Source organism: Bos taurus, chromosome 3, assembly GCF_002263795.3.
Source record: "Bos taurus isolate L1 Dominette 01449 registration number 42190680 breed Hereford chromosome 3, ARS-UCD2.0, whole genome shotgun sequence".
NCBI classification, from domain to species: domain Eukaryota; kingdom Metazoa; phylum Chordata; class Mammalia; order Artiodactyla; family Bovidae; genus Bos; species Bos taurus.
The window spans coordinates 450,333-469,578 of record NC_037330.1 but is presented as its reverse complement, the minus strand read 5'-3'; the positions used below and the strand labels follow the sequence as shown (position 1 = coordinate 469,578).

The 19,246-nt window shown below is 42.3% G+C and overlaps 2 protein-coding genes across 4 annotated transcripts in view; one reads left to right on the top strand and one right to left on the bottom strand.

Moving 5' to 3' along the window:
- Positions 1–11,570, bottom strand: part of GPR161 (G protein-coupled receptor 161) — a 111,747-nt gene extending 100,177 nt beyond the window's left edge. Inside the window, 1 exon segment of the mRNA NM_001077066.1 lies at positions 11,529–11,570. The gene's annotated coding sequence lies outside the window, so the exon portion shown is untranslated.
- Positions 11,571–14,136: 2,566 nt separating this feature from the next.
- The window catches only part of TIPRL (TOR signaling pathway regulator), a 71,047-nt gene continuing 65,937 nt past the window's right edge, over positions 14,137–19,246 (top strand). Inside the window, exons 1-2 of one of the 3 annotated variants that reach the window (NM_001079615.2) lie at positions 14,137–14,188; positions 14,215–14,444. Coding sequence is in view for 1 of the 3 variants with exons in the window: in XM_005203402.5 (XP_005203459.1) it covers positions 14,341–14,444 (104 nt within the window). In the remaining 2 variants the exon portion in view is untranslated. Of the gene's footprint in view, positions 14,189–14,214; positions 14,445–15,157; positions 15,221–19,246 lie in introns of those variants that run through there. The other 2 variants (XM_005203402.5, XM_059884804.1) reach the window with 2 other exon arrangements.

Genomic DNA, 19,246 nt, shown 5'->3' with positions numbered 1-19,246 from the left:
ATATTGTAAAGTTTAAAAAAAAAAAAACAATATAATTTCTAATCAATCTTTTAACTACTCAAAGGAATCTGTGTTTAGACAGTTTAGAACATCTCCTGCCTCTCACAGTTGGGAGGCTCTGAACAATCACACGTGGTCCGGAAAAACCTATTCAGGCAGGCTAAGGCTAAGGCTAAGGATTTCCAAAGGAGTTTGTAGGTTAAACACTGTCACACCCAGGAATTATTAACTGGAGCTGTAAGCTAACTCTTTTTTCAGAGAGAGGTAGTGGGGGACAGCCCCCCATAAAGTCAGAGGTGTAGGTAAAAGCACAAAACAGAAAGTAGGCAGACTCTGGTTTTGGGGGTAGATGCTCAAGAATTTCCAGGGGGACTCCTGAGGCTTGATCCCGCCTTTGCGTATGCCGAGCCTCCTTCCTCATGACCTTTGTCATGGATGGAGCTCCTCACTCTGGCTCCCAGCAGTGATAGATTCCAGTTGAGCTATTCCAGATCCTGAAAGATGATGCTGTGGAAAGTGCTGCACTCAATATGCAATATGCCGTCTCCTGGCACTGTTGCATATTGGCAGTGCTTCCAGCTCCTTGATGTCATGGACGAGGATCTTCCAGAAGCCTCTGGGTAACACGTGCCTTATTTTTCTGTTGCCCCAAAACCCAGTGTTGAGCATCTCCATTTAACTCTTGAGGGCACTATGATGCTGGGTAGGAGATGGCTACCACCGGGGCTGGTAGTGCTAAGTGTCTTTTAAAAAATGGAGATGTGTCACTTTCCCATATACACTATCTGCTTCCTACGGTAAAAATGATGTTTTTAATCTCAATGTTAATCTAGAGCAGTGCCTAAAATACAGATGCCACATCATGTACTGAGTGGCTGTCCCTTGAATGAAGCAATTTCTCCTTCTCCCCTTTTTGATATACTCAAGCCCTCCCTTCTGTCAATAACTGAAGTTCCTGGGTGATGTTAACCATATCACTGGTCTCTATCCCCCAGTTCAGTTCAGTTCAGTTGCTCACTTGTGTCTGACTCTTCGTGATCCCTTGGACTGCAGCATGCCAGCCTTCCCTGTCCTTCACTAACTCCCGGAGCCTGCTCAAACTCATGTCCATCAAGTCGGTGATGCCATCCAACCATCTCATCCTCTCTCGTCCACTTCTCCTCCTGCCTTCAATCATTCCCAGCATCAGGGTCTTTTCTAATGAGTCAGTTCTTCGCTTCAGGTGGCCAAAGTATTGGAGCTTCAGCTTCAGCATCAGTCCTTCCAATGAATATTCAGGATTGATTTCCTTTAGGATTGACAGGTTTGATCTCCTTAGTCCAAGGAACTCTCAAGAGTCTTCTCCAACCCCACAGTTCAAAACCATCAATTCTTTGGTGCTCAGGTTTCTTTATGGTCCAACTCTCACATCCATACATGACTACTGGAAAAACCATAGCTTTGACTATACAGATCTTTGTTGACAAAGTAATGTCTCTGCTTTTTAATATGCTGTCTAAGTTGGTCATAGCTTTTCTTCCAAGGAACAAGCATCTCTATCCCTAGTCCAGCACAAACCAAGCTTGTAAATGTTGGAATGAACAGAAATACTATCTTTGCAAGCTGGCCAACTTAGGATTGTTGTATGCTATGTGGCATTCTTGGCCTCCACCCTGCAGATCTGTAAGATCTGTACTTGCCCATCCTTGACACTGAAGAAAGAGCCTGGAGTCAGTGATGAGACATCAGGGGGATAATAGATGGGGGATCTTACATGTCTGAAGCAAGGTTCTGGAGTGATGCCTTACTTTGTGTGGCAGGTGGAAGGTGGAACATGGTGGCAGTCTTCACTTCCTGGTGGGATTAGGGTGAATTGGTATCAGGTCGACTTCCCTGGTGGCTCAGACAGTAAAGTGTCTGTCTACAATGTGAGAGACCTGGGTTTGATCCCTGGGTTGGGAAGATTCCCTGGAGAAGGAAATGGCAACCCACTCCAGTACTCTTGCCTAGAAAATCCCATGGACGGAGGAGCCTGGTGCAGGCTACTGCTCATGGGGTCACAAAGAGTCAGACACGACTGAGCGACTTCACTTTCACTTTGGCTTATTGATTTGGAAAAGGAAATGGCAACCCACTCCAGTATTCTTGCCTGGAGAATCCCATGGATGGAGGAACCTGGTGGGGTGTAGTCCATGGGGTCGCAAAGAGTTGGACATGACTGAGTGACTTCACTTTCACTTTTACTGGCTTATTAATTACCAGGAAAACTAGCTGAGGGGCATGCCTCTCTTTGATAAGCTATCATGGTAGAGATGTTCTGATCTAAAGATTAGAACAGTCACTAGCTAGGGCCAGGGGCAAGTGTGTAGGAACATCAGTCAGGTGAGTAGCATGTAGGTGAAGTAGTTGCTAGTCGAGCAGGGGATGTACAGAAAGCAAAAGAACAGTCATTTTGGGTGACCTGATCATACAGGCATGGACCTGAACAAAGTGGTCATCAAATATTCTGAGAAGATGCTTCCACCAAGGACCCAGTCTTTACCTAATTTATCATCTGAACTGGCTTTGGATTCTTAGACTTGTAGGAGAATAAAGAGCTAAAATCATTGGAAATTTCTAGAACTCTAGGTTAGGTGTCAAGTAATAGTCTTCTGTTGGAGAAGGCAATGGCACCCGACTCCAGTACTCTTGCCTGGAAAATCCCATGGGCGGAGGAGCCTGGTGGGCTGCAATCCGTGGGGTTGCAAAGAGTTGGACACGACTGAGTGACTTCACTTTCACTTTTCACTTTCCTGCATTGGAGAAGGAAATGGCAACCCACTCCAGCGTTCTTGCCTGGAGAATCCCAGGGACAGGGGAGCCTGGTGGGCTGCCGTCTCTGGGGTCGCACAGAGTCGGACACGACTGAAGTGACTTAGCAGCAATAGTCCTCTGTAACTTTCCACATTTGCTTCACAATCAAGAATATGGAGCTGTATGCTTGAGCATTTTAACCATTATAATAACTGATATTTGCATAGGAATGAATGGTCTATGAATGGCCATAATATTCATGAAGAAGCTAAGGGAAGTTATATACTACCATTCTTATTGTTATTGCTACTATATTATAGAAAAAAAGATTCAAAAACATGATTTAAAGCTGTCAAACAGCAAGGACACAGCAGATCCAGAAAACTAACAGGTCTATAGATTCTAAATCTTGTGTTCTTTACATTATACCACACAGTTTTTAACATAACTTTCTCAGAACTCCACCTCATTTAGCCCTCAAATATTTTATTATTAAGAAGCAAAAAGGCTTACTTCTTGACAAATCTAGTTTATAGTCAAACGTTAAACTAGTTTATAGCCTAGCTTAAGTAAACACCCTTGGTTTCAAACGCCCTGCCATCTATTTTGGGGACAACCACTGGAATTTCCAGAAGTTTTCATACCAGATGTGCTTTTCAGGAGAAAAAAAGAAAGACATTTCTAAGGCGGGAAGTTAATAGGATAGAGACTGGGAGACTTAATGTGATATTGTAATCAAGTTGATTTGTTAATTGAGCTTTTATTAGAAAATATTTATTAAACTGAATTATGGTTATGCAGAAATCAATTAGCTCCAGCTCTATTAGTAAAAACTAATCATTTCTTTGTTGATGTAATAAGAGAGCCCAGTATAATCTGGATGTCTTTATTTACTCTCCAATTTAAGTTAGCTAATGTAGTTCTCTGAAATCCTCGGAGCACTTGCAATGGCTGGCTTTTATTTCTCCTTTACTAATGAGTTAGTTTTATTTCTATGTCATGCCATGATGAAAACAGGCAAAATTTCTTTTTCAAAAAAATATTTGGATGCAATTGCTTCTGCTCTTCCCTCAGCTTTTCAGATCCCATACGTCTTCTACGTCCTCTCTCACTACCCCTAACTCTGCTGAAATATTTATATTCTCATCCCTAGTATGTCCTTCCCTCGTTTTTGAGCTCCCCAAAGTCTGGATGCTCTTATTCTATTCCTTCTTTTCTGCAGAACAGAACTTGGCATCCCTTATATATATATCTTATGTGAATATTTTCACATGACTAGTTCTTGCCTGGAGAATCCCAGGGAAGGGGGAGCCTGGTGGGCTACCATCTATGGGGTCACACAGAGTCGGACACGACTGAAGTGACTTAGCAGCAGCAGCAGCAATTGTGGACAGGGGAATTCCAGGGGATGTTGAAAGTAACACTGTTTCAATTGGACTCTTTGGAACAGAGATTCACCTGAGTTTTTCAAGCTCCAAGGAACCTGATGTAATGATACACATGAGACCAAGGAAAGAGCACTCACAGCTCAGGAACTAAGTACTTCCTTTGTTTCTCCATGACTTAGTCTCTGCCTGGAGTAATCGAGACCCGCTTTCTCCCTCTATGCCAGATACTTGGATGTAATTCCCTGCTGGCAAAATACTTTTTGGCGGATGTGGTTCTGCCTTCCTCTCTTACTCCTAAGGAACTAGAGTCCTGCTCTCGGTCCTCAGATTGTGCCTGGATCTTCTGCCTGAACTGCATCTTCCTTCTCTTTGTGGTATGAGGTCCCCCGCCCCCCACCCCTACCCCTTCTGCCCCTGAACAAGAGTATCTCTGCTTGCCTATGTTGGGCTTCTCCTGAGGGGGCCTATTTGTCCTCCTCTGCTTTCTCACATCAACTCTCTCTGGAATTCATCCGAATCCTTGTGTTGACTCTGTAGGTCCATATAATCCCCTGTCTGCCCTTCCTACCACTTACCAAGCCTTGGATCATCTGTCTATTTCCTTGAGTGGTCTGTTGAAATGACTGTCTCAGACAGGCTCCAAGGACATAAATATGAGTAAGACAGAGGTCCCTGCCCTTGAAGGGGTCACTCTTGAGGACTTTTGAAAATATCTTCAACTTAATGGATAGATCAATGGGAATTTGGGAGTTTGGAACTGGGAAAAAGAGAACTAAGAAGGCAACAGATGGACTTAAGGAAGTAGAAAGGAGAGTTTGTGACATCAAGGTCACAAAAGTTGTGTAAAAACAGCCCTGTATATCTATGGTTTATTTCAGTGTGGTTCATTTGGAAGGTAGAATTAGACCACTAAGATACAAAAGCAATTATTTTATTGTTCATCCTTCTGATTGTGACTCACAAGAAATTGGACAGAATAGAATATTTTTCACTCTATTATCTTATTTATTTAGACCCAGCCCAGTTCTCTCATATGTGTTACAGATTCTCTTTATGTGCACATAGGTGATTTACCATAGAGATTCTGGAAGAAAAGTTTAGTTCTAAGCTGGCTTTTCCTGACACTTTGAAGGTTCCTGGGTCCCATTCCTCCTATCAGAGTTTGCTTTGGGAAAGCAAAACCAATTTTAAAAGGCCTTCCAAATTATTTTGTTTTACTAGAAATATGGTTTTAATGTTGAGATCTTAGAATAATTGGGTTGTCAGAAATCTTTTTTTAAATGTTATAAAATTATTTTTCATAATGAGATTAAACTTTCATTAACTGCTTATTGATAGCACAGTCAAAACAAGCAACAAAAAAATCCAATTGGTTTTTGAATAAGAATAAAGTATGTTGGTTACTAATTTTTAGAGAAATGGAAATTGAAATTAAGAGGGGAGGACTTCCCTGGTGATCCAATGGTTAAGAACCCACCGTGCAATGTAGGAGATGTGGCTTTGATCCCTGGTCAGGAAACTGAAATCCCACACGCCATAGAGCAACTAAATCTGTGCTGCAGCTACTGAGCATGTGCGCTCCAGACCTCTGCACCACAACTAGAGTCTGTGTGCTGCAGTGAAAGATGCCCCATGCTGCAGCTAAGACCCAGTGCAGCCAAATACGTTAATTAAAAAAAACTATAATGAGGTACTACCTCAGACTGGTCAGAATGGACATCATAAAAAGTCTACAAATAACAGATGCTGGGGAGGCTGTGTAGAAAAGGGAATGCTTCTACACTGTTGGGAATGTAAATTGGCGCAGCCAGAATGGAAAACAATATGGAGGTTCCTTAAAAAACTAAAAATAGAGTTGCCATATGATCCAGCAATTCCACTCCTGGGCATAAATGTGGAGAAAACTATAATTGGAAAAGATACATGCACCTGTGTAGTCACAGTAACACTAGTCACAATAGCCAAGACATGGAAGCAACTAAATGTCCATTGACAGAGAAATGGATAAAAAAGACATGGTAAAAATGTACAATGAATACTACTCAATCATAAAAAGAATGAAATAATGCCATTTGCAAGAACATAGATGGACCTAGAGATTATCATACTAAGTAAAGTAAGTCAGAAAGAGAAAGACAAATGCCATTTGATATCACTTCTATGTGGACTTTGTGGGAGAAGGTGAGGGTGGGATGATTTGAAGGAATAGCATTGAAACATGTATATTACCATATGTGAAATAGATCACCAGTCCAGGTTCGATGCATGAAACTGGGCCCTCAAAGCCACTGCACTAGGACAACCCAGAGGGATGGGATGGGGAGGGAGGTGGGAGGGGGTTCAGGATGGGGAACACTGGTACAACCATGGCTGATTCATGTCAATGTATGGCAAAAACCACCACAATATTGTAAAGTAATTAGCCTCCTGCTTGTTTGTTCAGTAGGGTGACTAAAACCTGAACTCAGCCATGACTGAGGATGACAGAACTAGAGATAGAGATTTTTCGTGGTTTAATGTAGAAGTAAACCAAAGATACAGAGTGATAAGAATGTTGGAGTGGGTTTCTCACATGTCACCTGCTCATCCACCTCCTAATTATGTCCCCTGGGAAGACTAGCAGATGTGTTTTTTTTACCAAGAACTGCAATGGTGAAGAGAACCCCCATCCTTGGAAAGTGCTCTGATGGTTGACCTCTGTACTTTAGAGATGGATGTGGAAGATGTTTCATTTAAATAGACTCCCTGATTTCTATAGGGGTGTTGCTAAGTCACTTCAGTCGTGTCCGACTCTGTGCGACCCCGTAGACGGGAGCCCACCAGGCTCCCCTGTCCCCGGAATTCTGCAGGTAGGAACACTGGAGTGGGTTGCCATTTCCTTCTCCAATGCATGAAAGTGAAAAGTGAAAGTGAAGTCGCTCAGTCTTGTCCGACCCTCAGCGACCCCATGGACTGCAGCCTTCCAGGCTTCTCCATCCATGGGATTTTCCAGGCAAGAGTACTGAAGTGGGGTGCCATTGCCTTCTCCTATAGAGGTGTAGGGATGTCCAAGATAGGAAAAGCCAAATAGGTGCACTTAATTGACAGAGGCAATGTGAATATGATAAGTACAATAGGCTATGAAGACATTGCCTCTTTTGTACCCTTCATTGCCTATTGTACTTATCAAGTCATCAGAATGAACTGATCCACAGATCTTGGGCAGGGACAGATGATGATGGGTCCCTAGGGCAGGTGGTCCACTGGAGAAGGGAATGGCAAACCACTTCAGCATTCTTGCCTTGAGAACCCCATGAACTGTATGAAAAGGCAAAAACATATGATACTGAAAGATGAAGCTCTCAGGTTGGTAGGTGTCCAATAAGCTACTCAAGAAGAGTGGAGAAGTAGCTCCAGAAGAAATAAAGAGGCTGAGCTACAGAAGGAGCAAAGAGACCGAGTCAACGTGGAAGCAACTCCCAGTTGTTTCTGGTGGTGGAAGTAAAGTCCGATGCTGTAAAAAGTAATACTGCACAGGAAACTGGAATGTTAGGTCCATGAGTCAAGGTATCTTGGAAATGGTCAAACAGGAGATGGCAAGAATGGATGTCGACATTTTAGGAATCAGTGAACTAAAATGGAGAGAAATGGGCAAATTGTAGCCAAAAAAGTTGGCTTAAAATGCAAATTTTATTCAGATGACCATCATATCTACTACTATGGGCAAGAATCCCTTAGAAGAAATGGAGTAACCCTCAGAGTCAACAAAAGAGTGAAATGCAGTACTTGGGTGCATTGTCAAAAAAGAGCATGATCTCTGTTCATTTCTGAGGCAAACCATTCAATATCACAGTATTCCAAGTCAATGCCCCAGCCAGTAATGCCAAAGAAACTGAAGTTGAATGTTTCTATGAAGATCTACAAGATCTTTTAGAATTAACACCAAAGAAGATGTTCTTTTCATCATAGGAGATTAGGGTGCAAAAGTAGGAAGTCAAGAGATACCTGGAGTAACAGGCAAGATTTGCCTTCAGTACAAAATGAAGCAGGACAAAGGCTAATAGAGGTTTGCCAGGAGAATGCACTGATTATAGCAAACACCCTCTTCCAACAACACAAGAGAAGACTCTACACATGGACATCACCACATGGTCAATACTGAAATCAGATTGATTATATTCTTTGTAGTTGAAGATGGAAAAGCACTATACAGTCAGCAAAAATAAGACCTGGAGCTGACTGTGGCTCAGATCATGAACTCCTTATTACAAATTCAGACTTAAATTGAAGAAAGTAGGGAAAACCCCAAGGCCATTCATATATAACCTAAATCACATCTCTTATACAGTGGAAGTGACAAGTAGATTCAAGGGATTAGATCTGATAGAGTGCTTGAAGAACTATGGACAGTGTATAGGAGGCAGTGATCAAAACCATCCCCAAGAAGAAGAAAGGCAATATGGTTATCAGAGGAGGCCTTACAAACAGCTAAAAAAGAAGACAAGTAAAAGGCAAAGGAGAAGAGGAAAGATATACCCATCTAAACACAGAGTTCCAGAGAATAGCAAGGAGAGATAAGAAAGCCTTTTTAAGTGAACAATGCAAATAAATAGAAGAAAATAACAGAATGGGAAAGACTAGAGATCTTCTCAAGAAAATCAGAGATACCAAGGGAACATTTCAAGCAAAGGGGGGCACAATAAATGACAGAAACAGTATGGACCTCATAGAAACAGAAGATATTAAGAAGAGGTGGCAAGAATACACAGAAATGTACAAAAAAGATATTAATGACCTGAATAACCACAATGGTGTGATCACTCACCTAGAGCCACATATCCAGGAGTGTGAAGTCAAGTGGGCTTTAGGAACCATCACTATGAACAAAGCTAGTGGAGGTGACGGAATTCCAGCTGAGCTATTTCAAAACCTAAAAGATGATGCTGTTAAAGTGCTGTACTCAATATGCCAGCAAATTTGGAAAACAAAGCAGTGGCCACAGGACTGGAAAAGGTCAATTTTCATTCCAATCCCAAAGAAGGGCAATGCCAAAGAATATTCAAACTACTGCACAATTGCACTCATCTCACATGCTAGCGAAGTAATGCTCAAAATTCTCCAAGCCAGGCTTCAACAGTACTTGAACTGTGAACTTCCAGATGTTCAAGCTGGATTTAGAAAAGGCAGAGGAACTGGAGTCAAATTGCCAATATCCCCTGGATCATCAAAAAAGCAAGAGAGTTCCAGAAAAACATCTATTTCTGCTTTATTGACTACACCAAAGCCTTTGACTGCGTGGATCACAACAAACTGTGGAAAAATTTTTCAAGAGATGGGAATATCAGACCACCTTACCTGCCTCCTGAGAAATCTGTAGGCAGCAACAGTTAGAACTGGACATGGAACAACAGACTAGTTCCAAATCGGGAAAGCAGTACATCAAGGTTGCATATTGTCACCCTGCTTATTTAACTTATATGCAGAGTATATAACATGAAATGCTGGGCTGGATTAAGCACAAGATGGAATTAAGATTGCCAGGAGAAATATCAATAACCTCAGATTTGCAGATGATACCACCCTTATGGCAGAAAGCAAGAGAGAACTAAATAGAGCCTCTTGATGAAGGTGAAAGAGGAGAGTAAAAAAGTTGGCTTAAAATGCAACATTCAGAAAACTAAGATCATGACATCCACTTCCATTACTTCATGGCAAATAGATGGGGAAACAATGGAGACAGTGACAGACTTTATTATTTGGGGCTCCAAAATTGCTGCAGATGGTGACTGCAGTCATGAAATTAAGACACTTGCTCCTTGGAAGAAAAGTTATGACCAACCTAAACAGCATATTAAAAAGCAGAGACATTACTTTGTCAACAAAGGTCTGTCTAGTCAAAGCTATGGTTTGTCCAGTAGTTATGTATGGATGTGAGAGTTGGACTATAAAGAAAGCTGAGTGCTGAAAAATAGACGCTGTTGAACTGTGGTGCTGGAGAAGAACCTTGAGAGTCTTTTGGACTACAAGGAGATCAAATCAGTCAATCCTAAAGGAAATCAGTCCTGAATATTCATTGGAAGGACTGATGCGGAACCTGAAACTCCAATACTTTGGCCACCTGAAATGAAGAACTGACTCACCTGAAAAGACCCTGATGCTGGAAAAGTTTGAAGGTGGGAGGAGAAGGGGATGACAGAGGATGAGATGGTTGGATGGCATCACCAACTCGAAGGACATGAGTTTGAGTAAGCTCTGGGAGTCAGCGATGGACAGGGAAGCCTGGCATGCTGCAGTCCTTGGAGTTGCCAAGAGTCAAACATGACTGAGTGACTGAGAGACAATGCCTTAGCATGTGTCACAGAGAACAAAGTTCCTTGAAGCTGGGGAATGCCATAGCTTACTCATATTTTTCATTGTAATATCTTTCTCCCAGTACTGTGCTTCAGATCCAAGAAATATAAATATTCATTGAAAAAATAAGCAGATAGGTGAATGAATGGAAAGGTGGACAATATAAGTAAATGGATGAATGAAAGAGAAGAAAGCTGTTTTGAAATAAGAGCAGTCATGAGGAAGGGGGAATATGCTTGTTCCATGGTGAACCATACGGGAAGACCAACTTCAAACAACATAAGTAACAAGGAAGTAGATTTTACTTCAAACAAATGGCTCAGTGGTTAAGAAGCCACCTGCAATGCAGGAGACATGAGTTTGATCGATTTTTGGGTAGGGAAGATCACTTGGAGAAAGAAATGGCAGTGTACCCCGGTATTCTTGCCTGGGAAATCCCATGGACAGAGGAGCCTGGCAGGCTACAGTCCATGGAGTCACAAAAGAGATGGATACCACTTAGCGACTGAACAACAACAGCAACAAGCTCTAAACAATAGACCTTCATAAATGGTACAGGCTATTTAGAGACAATGAGCCTCTGCTTAACAAAACTTTTTGTTTTTGTTTTTTAAAGACATATACATTAATTTGATAAGCTTGCCAAGAGAGAACATGATATAGCTTACAAATTATCTATGTGGTGGAGAACTTACTTGGCTCTCTGGACTCTTCCCAGTTTCCTTTTACTCCAGTCACACTGGCCTTCTTGCTCTTCCTAAAATGTGACAAGTCCATTGCCTCCTCTAGACCTGAATACCTGATGCTTGGAATGTTCCGTCAGATTTTCTCATGGATCTTCTTTATTATCAGCAAGTCTATGCTTGAACGTTACCTCCATCGATAGGGTTCTTCTGATCACTTCATCTACATAGTCTCCCCACCTCCCAAACACACACACACAAACACACACATACATGCATTTCCACTTAATTCGCTCAACATTCTGCACAGAATTTATCCATATCTGAAATTATAAATTTTGTATTTACTTATTACCTGTCTTTGATTTTTCCATTAGAACTCCAAGATGAAAGAGATGTTGCCTTTTTTTATCCACTGCTCTGTCCTTGTACCTAAAACTTTCTGGCATCATAATAGGTGCCCAAAAATGTTTGTGGAATGAGTTAATTTCTATAATAACCAGTTGACTGTTCTCAGAACTGAATCTTGATAAACTTGTAGATGATTTGATTTGGTGACTCTAACATACTTTGTCAATTTGGTTGAAAATAAATCCACCCTCCCCATCATCCCCATCAAGTCCCAGGAATTATTCCATCCTAAGAACCAGCTTTATAAAGTAGACAGTTGTTGCATGATGGCTCTGGCTCTCTTTGGTTTTTGGCCTAGCCATTTAGCATGTGGGATTTTAGTTCCTCAACCAGGGATCAAATCCATGCACATTGTATTGGGAGAATGGAGTGTTAACCACTGGACCACCAGGGAAGTCTTGCATGATGATTCTTGAATAGACACTGAAAAATACCCTGTTAATGCCTAAATATCTCTTTTCCTAATGTGTGAGTGCTTGATATTGTACTTTTAAAGATTCATTTTCTTATATCCTCAAAGAATTTTAAAGTCCCCTAACACATTTCTGAATTGGAGGCCATTGAGATAATTGGTTTAATTTTTAGATTTTAGATTTAAATTAACATACCCTTCTAATAAGAAATCTTCATCATATCTTTTCTAGGAAAATTTTGGAAGGGAATAAATGTTTTAGGAGAACAGGTGGAAAAGCACTGACTCAGCTTTGGATAGGGTGGCCTGGTACTTCTCTATCAAGGCTACCTCAAAGCCAGCTCATAGAAAATGATATAAAAATCATTTATACTAAGATGTAAATGACCAACTAAGCCAATCAATGGCCTGTTGCCATATTGAAAAGCAATTAAAATTTTAGATAAAATGTGACAGATGGATAACATATTTTGAGGGGCAGTGAGTCTTTCCATGAATCACTGAAATCATATCTTAGAATTCCATTGTCAATTTCTGTTGTAAGTGAGGGGGTGAGTGCTGTTTTGTAATAAAATAAACCCTTGGCAAATAGCGGGTGCTCAAATTTTGACATTTGGATTAATGAATTAACAGTGGTAACTGAAGTGAGAGAAGTTGACAAATCAACATGTTGGCTCAAAGAAAGAAATGATTAAATCCAGCTCCAGGGTTCAGGAAAATCCTTTTGAAGGAGATGTATCATTCCAAGGATGATCATTCCAATCTAGCGAAAAGCACAGGTGTTGGGGCCCCTGGGAGGAGAGCAAGACGGATTCCATCTTGAAGACTGTCAACCATCTTAAGGCAGGATGTGAACTGGGCTTGAACCCTGTTTACCATCATTGAAGAAAAACCAGGAAACCCCTTCCTACAGACAGCAAACAAAGATTGGAAGGAAAGATCAGGTTGTCTCAGTTAGATTAATGATAGTGCCTGCACTTGCATCTTGTAAGTGTTAATTCTTCCACACCTGCATGTTGTAAAACTAATTACTGATATGTATCCAGTCATGTGGGGGGTGGGTATAAAATCAAGTCCTCCGAAATCATTTGGGTTCTTGTTGGGAACCTATTCCCCTTGGACATGCTGGTGTAATAAACTGTACTCCACTGTTTTGAGTGTTCTCTGAGGTGTGTTTGTGACTTTGGATTCTACAATACAGGGACTGGGGAATCTATACTTTTAGAAAAGTTCCAGGTTGACTCTGAAGTGGGACAGGTTTGAGTATGACAGTTTCACGCATATAGAACAGTAAGAGTAAAGTCTCAGTAGTAGGGAGGAGTGCAGGTGAGTAGACCTGAGAGGAGTTGCTGGAAATGAAGCCGGAAAGAAAGATTTGGGAGATCCTCTAACATAAAAGCATATCATTTTGAGGCAGCTGAAACCAAATCATTAGTTAAGTGGTTTACCAAGGATTGGGCTTCCCTGGCGGCTCAGGGGTAAAGAATCCACCTGCAAAGCAGCAGACGAGGGTTCAATCCCTGGGTCAGGAAGATCTCCTGAAGGAAATGGCAACCCACTCCAGTATTCTTGCCTGGGAAATCTCATGGACAGAGGAGCCAGGCAGGCTACATACACTCCATAGGGTCCTAAAAGAGTGGGACAACACTTAGCGACTAAACAACAATTGCCCAGCATGCACAGAACAGCATTGCAACGGTGGATGTAGCACCAGATCTCCAGTGTTATTTCCACTGTAACAGAAGCTTAGGTAATAGCTAGATCAGGACAGTCTTGAAATGTCTGAAGGATGAAATTTTAAAGGTCCACTTGTCTTGCCGGACTTGATGCTGAACCTCCTAAACTCTAAGTGATTTTAAAACTTTGTCCTCAACGGAAAATTATTGGGCATTTCCTCTACACCAAATCAGTAACACGCAAGGTAGTTCACTGCTTTGCAAGGTCTACAGGGATCACGTCGGATTCTCCAAACTGGGCTTCCCCCGAAGGGGCCAAGATGATGTCATCCAATGATGTGCACGCCCCTAACCACTTCCCCTGCGGCCGAAGCCTCGCCCCTCGGCATTTTCTCCCCACCTTTTTCAGGTGCGTCGTGACGTAAGACGTGGGTCACACAACCTCGGCAACTGGTCCCGGAAGCAAAAAGTCGAGGGACGGAGAAGGAGGCGGAAAGGAGGGCTTGCGTCCGTGTCGCCGGCAGGGGGCGGGGTGGGGCGGGGCCGGGCATGGTAACGGCTAGGCTGCTGGGCTGGAGGGAGGAGGAGGGACCGGTATCTGCCGCCGCTACCGCTGCCGCCGGTGCTCCAACCTGTTCCGTGTGGCCCACGCTGGCCTTGCCGCGGCCATGATGATCCACGGCTTCCAGAGTAGCCACCAGGACTTCTCCTTCGGGCCCTGGAAGCTAACGGCATCCAAGACCCACATCATGAAGTCGGCGGATGTGGAGAAGTGAGGCTCTAGGGCTGGGATCGGGGTTGCGGGCCTTGGAGCTCGGCCTGGGCGGGAGGCAGAGCGAGGCCTGCGAAGCCCCAGCCCTCCTCTAGGGCGGAGGCTCGTGTCCCTCTGGACGGGACCTTTGAATTGACAACACCAGGAAATATTCCTGTCACTACTTCCTGTCCTTCGGTTCGGGTTCGCCAGGCTCTGGCTTCGTGAAACAGTCACTCCGCCGGGGTTTGAGTAGAGTATGACTGTTCTGGTGGACTGCCCCCTCCCGTAGGTCTCTACCTGCCAAAGCCGGCGCCACCTTTAGATTATTTCTGGGTGGCTGTGACCTATTTTCTTGAGGGTTAATAACGGGGGTGGTATATATGCTTGGTTTTTAACATGTCAGGTGCCATGCCAGGCGCTTGAGATACAGAAGATGAAAGCCTCTTCTTCGAGGAATTCACAGTCTTGTGAAAGACACAGTTGTACAGTGTGAATTGATAGAGGTGTACCTGCAGGGTTATTTGGGAATTTTTTTTTTTTTTTTTTGAGGTGGGGAACAAGGCATCCAGGAAATTGAGGTGCCTGAAATGGATCTTACTAAAGACGGTGGGATGGGGTGGGGCTGGGCTCGTGTGTAGCGCCGCAGGGCCAGTGAGAGTGACAACCGTGATGCATTGTGATGCCCGAGCTGAATCTTGACAAGGTATGGGGAGGTCCAGGGGGACTTACAAAGCCAGGGGAGTCAGAGAGAGTGGGAGGCATGAAGAACAGTTCCTGTGTGATTAGAGCATGAGGTATTAGAAGGGAAGAACTGCAGTGAGAAGCCAGTGGCAGATAGGCTCCGGAGCAGCGAAGATACCACGGAGAGAACTTTTATGCCAGGCTAAGGAGTTTTGTTGGATTTTATCTGACTACCAGCAGGTGTTATTTTATACTAAGGGACGACATTATCAGATGTACACTCTGAAGGATCTGAACAAAGAATCTGAACATGATGTGGCAGTTGGATTGGAGGGCTGCAGGACCGGGGAAAGAGATCAGTTAGAAGGGTAGAGAGGAGAGGAGAGGTTTTAGAGATTAAGTGATTTGATGGTCACTTAATAGGAGGAGTAAGGGTAAAAGGAAGAATCTATACCCTTGGCAAGATTTCTGGCTTGGGTAATGGAAAGTTTTGCCATTGGATATGGTGAGAAATACAGGAGGAAGAGCAGTTGGGGGCAGGTGTTGGATGGAGGATGAGTTTAGTTTGTTGAAAGATGAATTGAGTGTAGTTTATAAAGTGGAGATGTCTTAGGCACTTATCTTGGAGCTTAAAAAAGATGATTTATTTATGGGTTTATGTTTGGGAATCATCAGTTGGTACCTGGAGGCTTGAGAGTGCATTAAGATTGTCTAGAAATCATCCAGAAGAAAAGAAAAAGGTCATGAGGTGAAACTCTAGGGAGCAATGACAGATTTAGGCAGAGGAAAGTGACCAGAAGAGAGTTTGAAAGGATGTTTAGTATCATAATTAGTAAAAAGGTAACTTTCTTTTAGAGTCACTAAGAAAAATTTTGTTTCATCCCACCACAGGTTGAGTTATTCTCTGAGTTTTCCTCTGTTGTATAACTTTCTGCTACATATTGCACCATATATATATAAAATTGTGGTATATATTCAGTTCAGTGCTGGTGCAAATCTAATTGTGATTTCGGATTGTGAATTTTAAATCGTTGTAACTAATAAAGCACATCTTTATTAATCAAAATAGGAACCATTACAGTCATCACATTTTTACCTATGAGAAATGTTTGTTTATTTCTGTAGTTTAAAAATCTGTGCTTTGGGATTCAGCAATGAACTCTTGGTAGCATTTTCTGCCTCCTACTTGTTGTGGAAGCGTTTTCCCTGCAAAAAGTTGAGATGCTTGGAGAAGTGGTCATCAGTTGGTGAGAGGTCAGGTGAATATGGAGGATGAGGCAAAACTTGGTAGCCCAATTCATTCAACTTTTGAAGCATTGATTGTGCAACCTGCAGTCAGGCATTGCTGTGGAGAAGAATTGGGTCCTTCGTGTTGACCAGTGCTGGCTGCACCCTTTGCAATTTTCAGTGTACCTCATCAGTTTGCTGAGCATACATCTCAGATGTAATGGTTTCCCCCAGATTCAGAAAGCTGCCGTGGATTGGACCGGCAGCAGACCACCAAACAGTGACTCTAACCTTTTTTTTCTGATGCGTGTTTGGCTTTGAGAAGTGCTCTGGACAACCACTGAGCTGATTGTCGCTGGTTATTGTATATTAATATTTAAGTGAATTAGGAAAATTTTGAATTAATAATGGCTCAGATGGTAAAGAATCTGCCTGCAGTAAGAGACCCGGGTTCTATCTCTGGGTTGGGAAGATCCCCTGGAGAAGGAAATGGTAACCCACTCCAGTATTTTTGCCTGGAGAATTCCATGGACAGAGGAACCTGGTGGGTTACAGTCCACAAGGTCACAAAGAGTCAGACACAACTGAGCAACTAACGCTTTCACTTTTCTTTGAATTAGTGAAATTTCCTTTAATGAGTTAAGGCATCTTAATCCTATAAAGGCTTCCTGTCTTCTTGGCCTTATAAATTTGTTGTTCAGTTGCTCAGTGAATCTGACTCTTTGTGACCCCCATGGACTGCAGCATGCCAGGCTTCCCTGTCCTTCACTAACTCCCAGAGTTTGCTCAAACTTGTCTCCATTGAGTCGGTGATGCCATCCAACCATCTTGTTCTCTGTCGTCCTCTTCTCCTCCTGCCCTCAATTTTTCCCAGCATCAGGGTCTTTTCCAGTGAGTAGGCTCTTTGCGTCAGGTGGCCAAAGTATTGGAGCTTCAGCTTCAGCATCAGTCCTTCTAATGAATATTCAGGATTGATTTCCTTTAGGATTGATTGGTTTGATCTCCTTGAAGTCCAAGGGTCTCTTGAAAGTCTTCGCCAGCACCATAGTTCAAAAGCATCAATTCTTTGGTGCTCAGCCTTCTTTATGGTCCAACATACATGACTACTGGAAAAACCATAGCTTTGACTAGACGGACCTTTGTTGGCAAAGTGATGTCTCTGCTTTTTAATATGCTGTCTAGACTTGTCATAGCTTTTCTTTGAAGGAGCAAGTGTCTTAATTTCCTGGCTTCAGTCACCATTTGCAGTGATTTTGGAGTCCAGGAAAATAAAGTCTGTCATTGTTTCCATTGTTTCCCCATCTATTTGCCATGAAGTGATGGGACTGGATGCCATGATCTTAGTTTTTTGAATGTTGAGTTTTAAGCAGCTTTTTCACTCTCCTTTTTCACCTTCATCAAGAGGCTCTTTAGTTCCTTTTTGCTTTCTGCCATCCGGGTGGTGTCATCTGCCTGTATGAGGTTATTGATTCAGGCAATCATCCAGCCTGGCATTTTTCATGATATACTGTACATATAAATTTAGAAGCAGGGGCTTCCCTGGTGGCTCAGCTGGTAAAGAATCCACCTGCGATGTCGGAGACCCTGGGTTCGATCCCTGGGTTGGGAACTCCAGTATTCTGACCTGGAGAATTCCATGGACTGCAAAGAGTCAGAGACAACTGAGAGACTTTCATTAGCACTAACTAGCACTAAGCAGGGTGACAATATACAGCCTTGATGTACTCCTTTCCTGATTTTGAGCCAGTCTGTTGTTCCATGTTGGGTTCTAACTGTTGCTTCTTGACCTGCATTCAGGTTTCTCAGGAGGCAGGTAAGGTGGTCTGGTATTCCCAACTCTTCAAGAGTTTTCCAGTTTGTTGTGATCCACACAGTCAAAGGCTTTAGCACAGTCAATGAAGCAGATATTTTTCTGGAATTCCCTTGCTTTCTCTGTGATCCAGTGGATGTTGGCAATTTGATGTCTGGTTCCTCTGCCTTTTCTAAATCCAACTTACACATCTGGAAGTTCTTGGTTCATGTACTATTGAAACCTAGCTTGGAGGATTTTGAGCATTTGCTAGCATGTGAAATGAGTGAAGTTGTATGGTAGTTTGAACATTCTTTGGCATTGCCCTTCTTTGGGACTGGAATGAAAACTGACCTTTTCCAGTCCTGTGGCCACTGCTGACTTTTCTTTGACCTTATAAATAGGCATGCTGCTGCTGCTGCTGCTAAGTCACTTCAGTCATGTCCAACTCTGTGCGACCCCATAGTCTATGCCCACCAGGCTCCGCTGTCCCTGGGATTACCTGTATGTTACAAAGAGTAAAATTTGCCATTAAAAATGGGGTTAAAGTACTCTGTTTGGCCTGTATTCAAGATACTCTGAATTTAGGATGTTTGAAGAAATGTAAGTTATTGGCAGGTATTTTTTTTGACATATATATAACTGGAGTATTTCAGAGGACTACCAGATTTTTTCAGATATGTTGGGAAAATCCACAGAATCACATCTTATGTTAGTTTATATTTCATATGCACTTTGCAGTGGTTGCAGGTTATTTATATCTAATCTTTTTATGAAATGTTTATTCTGATTATAATCCATCCTATTTAGTCTTTTAAGTATTTAATATTTTCTTTTTTTAAAAATTTTGTTTTATTGTGGTAAAAACACTTAATATGAATTCTACCCTCCTGACAAATTAATAAATTTAGAATGCATTATTATTGGCTATAGGGACAGTGTTGTATAGCAGATCTCTAGAAGTTATTCATCTTGCTTGCCTGAAATTTTACATCTATTGATTAGCAACTTGTTTTTCCCTTCCTCCAACCCTTGGCAACTATCATTTCACTCTTTGATTCTATGAATAAGTGGAATCATGTAGTGTCTGTCTTTCTATGACTGGTTTGTTTTACTTAGCATA